Genomic DNA, 5024 nt, shown 5'->3' on the forward strand with positions numbered 1-5024 from the left:
AAAAAAAAAAAATACAGATGCCTGGTTGAAACAACTCAAGTTTGAATGTCCTTCAAAAATGTGGACATCACAAAAGAACAGCAGCTGAGTGGACAGAATGACATTGGGGGGATTGAGGGGTGGGATGGGTAGGTAGGTGGGGGGGCATGTCTCAGGATCTTAAGACTACGCAGCATTTACGTTGCTGTATGTACAAAGAACTCTAGAAAAACTGAACGGTTGGCATAGTTAGTGTTGAATGTGGTGATGACCACTTCAATGGACAAATGCAAGTTTGGACAGTGTATGGAGTAACATATACATATATATAAAATTAGAAGTTAATGCATTCTAACTTTGCCCCCTCGAACAGAAACAAGCTTCTTTTTTTTTTTTTTTGACGTAGATGGAGTCACAGGAAGAAAAAACCAAAAGGCCAGTCTCAGTGCAAATGCTCCAGTTTGCGTAGCCGTATGGAGTTGGGAAGCGCTTGCTGATTATGTGCAGAGGACGGCTCCTCTTCTGACGAGCGGAAAAGCACCCGGCCCCGGTGGTTGAAAAGGTAGAAGGACGGGTGGTTCCTCAGTGTATCGAATGTCCTGGGAGAAAAAGAAAAGAAGTGGAGGTTTAAAAAAATATATATACATATACCATACAGATATGTTGCTGTTTTTTGAGAGAAATAGAAACGTTTAATTTGTTGAACTGCTGCTCATTTTAAACCCTTTACTTTCGTATGCGTGTTTAAATCCCCCAGTTCATGCAGCCATGCACGGCAGAAATCTCTGAGAATGTGCGAGTGTTTCTCTGTGGACTGGTTTAGGATTAATAGTCATTAATGCTGCGATGATGAAGATCTTTCTGTTGTATTATTGTTGTGCGATGTCTCACTCTAGGGAACGTGGGTGGCTACAGTTGCCCCTGTGGCGAAGGCAACAAATAATGACTCCACCGGGGGAGCTCCATCAGGAGCTGCACCAACACCTACTTGGTTTTTAGTTCTGAGGAGGCATCCATGTCCTTGAACTCTCCAGCGATGTGGACGATACCGTAACAGGTCATCACGAACGATAAAAGAGTCTGTAATACAATCTGTGACAGGGACAACAATCACATTAGTAACAGCGGGTGATGAATCCCAGTTATCTTTTTTTTAACCTAATCTATTAATCAAACTGTTATTTTTGGACAGGTTGCAAAAAAAAAAACTAACAACAAACCAAAGACATTAAATATACTGTTACAAAATATGAAAGACTCCTGCTTAGATTATTAAATATAAAAATGGCTCCAGACTAATTCAATAGTTACTCAGTCAATACAAGTGAAATAAAATACAAATTTTCTTTACAAAGACTTATATGCTTAAACATTCGGCTTAAGGTTAAATTAAATGTGCATTTCCACCGTGAATGTCACTTACATCGATTGGAAGAGTCTCGTTTTCCTTCTCTGTCAGTCGCATATAAGCTCGATCTGGTGAGGAAAGTAAAACCAACTGATGTGACAAGATTCATCTTTAACATTCTGGATCATTATTCACACAATTGTACACCGACAGTAAACACGTTATACACAATAACGTATTTACTGCAAAGCGCAATCTCAACATCTGCTTCATTATAGACAGATCACTCAGTTAGGTTTAGCCACGATAGCATATGGTTAGCTCCCGAGCTAGCATGAAAGGCCCGTCCTGCCGTTTTTAACGTTCACGTGAGGCGAATTGTTGGATTTAACAAGGACAAAAAACATCCGCAAACTGCTGGTAACCCTGCCATTCCATACTTACGTTGTGCTGCGGAGAAAGCCGCATGCGCCAAGGCAAAAAGTCCGATACCGACAACACCTTTCCAAAACGACGAAGCCATCTTGAACCTAAGTGATGAGAAACAGCCTGCCGTAAACCAGTCGTGTCGTAAATGCCGCAACATCAACTCGGGGTTAATCCATACTAAAACAGCAGTTTTCAAATGGTCAACATTCTACAATCCAATTCCAATTGAAAAATATATGTAATGAATCACTTTGGACGTTTTTTTAAAATGTTTTAGTTGTTTCGGTATATTTATTGATAGCCCAGCTTTTGGTTTTTGTGGTTTTTTGTTTTTTGTTTTCATTTTAATTTCAAGGCGTAAATTAGTGTTTTAGTATACATCTGTATTGTTTCAAACCCACTCATTAACTGTTGTAACAATACGGGCATGTCCTAAGGGACATGCGTATAAATAACAAACGTTTATATTTCCCTTTTTCCATTTTGGAGCTCCGTAAAACATCATTATAAGAATGTTTTCTAGAAACGACAATAATTGCATTTGAAATTATTTTCGAATGTTTAGACGCCGGAATTTCTCCGGTCCCTCTTTTACTTTGAAAGGACGTGCTGACTTCCGCCTGGAGCCCCGCCTATTCCTGTTAGCTCACGCAGCAGCGTTTCATGTGCTGCTACAGTTAGCTGGTTGCGCCTTGAAATACTATCTTTTTACTGTTTCATTCACACAAATAGATAAAATGGCAGAGTTAATTCAAAAGAAACTTAAATTCGAGGTAGAAAAATACACACAGATGCAGAAAGGTAGGTGTTTTTATTATCTCTTAATTGCTTGCTTTTCTGGTAAACATGCTAACTAACCGTATAAGGAAAACATGGGTTGCTAAAATAAACGAATTCAGTATTGCTTGTCTATTAGACCCGGTGTCTATGTTTGCATCTTTGTAATCGGTTTATTATGAATTAACGTTTTAAGTAACCCAGCCTATCATTGATCTGTAAATTATGTGTCTGTCAGATGTTAGCAAAAGCATGTCAGCCCGTCAGAAGCTGGAGACTCAGCTGACAGAGAATAACATTGTCAAAGAGGTAAGTCTTGTGGGTTTACATTATGTGTGTTGTTTTGGCAGCTGCTCGTTTTGATACACAGATTATTGCCTAAAATAAAATGTGGACAAATGAAGACGTGATCTGTTCTCCCTTTTACAGGAACTGGATCTTCTGGACAGCACAAACACAGTTTATAAACTTATTGGTCCGGTTTTAGTCAAACAAGATCCCGATGAGGCCAAAGCCACAGTTTCCAAAAGGCTGGATTATATTAACGGAGAAATGTAAGTCACTGCTGATGTTTAAAAAGACACATTTTGTGTAGCTCCTCCCCTTTTGTTCCAGGGTTGGCTTTGACCAAGGCATTTTATTATAGTTCAGTTACACAACAATCGAAATTATTATTGTTTTATGCTTTGGTCTGAGCACATTGGTCAGAATTAAACCCAAAAAATTGTTATAAGATGTTATCTAAACAGAAAATCTGTTAGCCGCAACCCAAAAAATTGTTATAAGATGTTATATAAACAGAAAATCTGTGTACGCCGCAAAAAAGCTAGTATTATATTCTCAATGTCTTTGTGTCCTGTCATTATTTTTTGTTATGATCCAATGTTTTTATTTTTCCTGATTTCCTGAATTTGACCTTTGTGTTTTGTCCTGTTGCAGTCAACGGTATGAGATGCTTCTGAAAGACCTGGAGAAGAAATCAGATCAACAACGAGAACTCTTGGCCAGTTTACAGCAGGAGTTTCAGAAAGCTCAAGGCCTGGCTGTAGGAAAAGCTTGAATTCATTTTTGATGCTGGACACAGACACACACACAGAAGCAAAAGTCAAATGGAACATTAACACTGTTTAAACCCAGTTCATCCGACCGTGTTAGTTCTGTGTATCATATGTCAATTTAAGTTTATCATGTAACAATAAATGTTTTCCATTAAAAGTCACAACTTTACTCTTCAACTTTAATTGAACCTAGTTTGTGTCTGACTGTGTGTGTGTGTGCATTGTTTTAATTACGGGGGCTGGACATGTGTGGCTGAGTGACCGCTGGAGCAGATGTTGCTCCTTCACTGACCCGCCCCTGAGGCTTTGTTCATTCAAATGGATGTTCCTGCTGTTACCTCCAGCAGAGGATTAGGACGACACACAATGATCAGAAACATAGTTGGAAACCTGTCACGTGACACTGTGTAGTGATAGTAGTAACATGTAGTGAAATGTATCAGTCATCTCCAGATCACAGTCCAAAAACATCCAAAAATTTAAATCATAGCTTTGTATGTGAGATGTGAAACACTGCCCTCGTCTGTTGACTGCCGGGATTGTCTCCAGCTCCCTCATGATTCTGAGCAGTAGATGATGCTGATATATATAATATTTCTAAAATATCTCTTTTTAAACAATTAAATAGCCATGTACTTAAATAAAAAAAATAGGCCACATTAAACCTGCAAGTGACCCATTCTGGGTCCAGACATTTTTTTTCTACTCCCCGTCTGCTGTAGGTCGAAAGGTGAAGACGTTTACAAGCTGTAATGTCTGTGAAGCACTTGCAAAAACACGGGCAGTGAAAACAACTTCGTACGTGCACGAGCCTGTCACCCTGGGACCCGTGTGTGTCGTTCACACCCTGACTCTGTTTGTGCTGCTGCTGTGAAACTGACCGACACGTGTCCAGACGGGCTCCAGCATGAAACGTAAAGCAACAATAATGGCATTTATTATCAATATTGTAAGTGGTTCAACGGGCGTCAATCTGCGCCTGTGACGTCACTGATAAAACGACGACCACTAACCTGTAAGTGGATACGTCTAGATAATCTGGCGTTGATTATTAGATATAATTTGGCGCCATTAACCAAATGGTGTTCTGTCACCTCACGTAACGTGTGCTGATGTGATAAAAACCACACCGTGACTGGAGAGTTCACCACTGTTCTGGGGTCAGTCCTCAGACACGGAGGTCGTTGTTTATCCAAACAAGATAGAGAATAAATAAAGACATTCCATTTTTATTTTATTATTTTAAAAGCCAAATGTTGAAATATAATTTACCATATGCTTGCTGCTTTATGAATTTAATCAAATTCACTTAAATCCGATTCTATTTTATTAAGACTATATTTATTCAGCGCAGGGCGGACAATAACCTCCAGCAGATTAAACCTCACGGCGGCGGATGCTCCTCAAGTGAAACCTTAATCTGATTCCGTCTT

At 39.4% G+C, this 5024-nt stretch overlaps 2 protein-coding genes across 2 annotated transcripts; one reads left to right on the forward strand and one right to left on the reverse strand.

Moving 5' to 3' along the window:
• Nucleotides 1-366: 366 nt before the first annotated feature.
• Nucleotides 367-1923, reverse strand: mmgt1 (membrane magnesium transporter 1). Its single transcript, XM_008327471.3, has 4 exons — nt 1772-1923; nt 1403-1455; nt 968-1071; nt 367-578 (listed from the first exon to the last, which is right to left on the reverse strand). Exons 1-4 carry the CDS (start codon nt 1911-1913, stop codon nt 422-424), a joined length of 456 nt encoding a protein of 151 aa, XP_008325693.3. The 5' UTR covers nt 1914-1923; the 3' UTR covers nt 367-421.
• A 433-nt stretch (nt 1924-2356) lies between these two features.
• On the forward strand, nt 2357-3774 carry pfdn6 (prefoldin subunit 6). Its single transcript, XM_008327470.3, has 4 exons — nt 2357-2557; nt 2772-2842; nt 2963-3087; nt 3473-3774. The coding sequence occupies exons 1-4, from the start codon at nt 2494-2496 to the stop codon at nt 3591-3593; spliced, it is 381 nt and encodes a 126-aa protein (XP_008325692.2). The 5' UTR covers nt 2357-2493; the 3' UTR covers nt 3594-3774.
• Nucleotides 3775-5024: the final 1250 nt, after the last annotated feature.

The sequence above is a fragment of the Cynoglossus semilaevis genome, chromosome 15 (genome assembly GCF_000523025.1).
Source record: "Cynoglossus semilaevis isolate Cse_v1.0 chromosome 15, Cse_v1.0, whole genome shotgun sequence".
NCBI lineage: Eukaryota > Metazoa > Chordata > Actinopteri > Pleuronectiformes > Cynoglossidae > Cynoglossus > Cynoglossus semilaevis.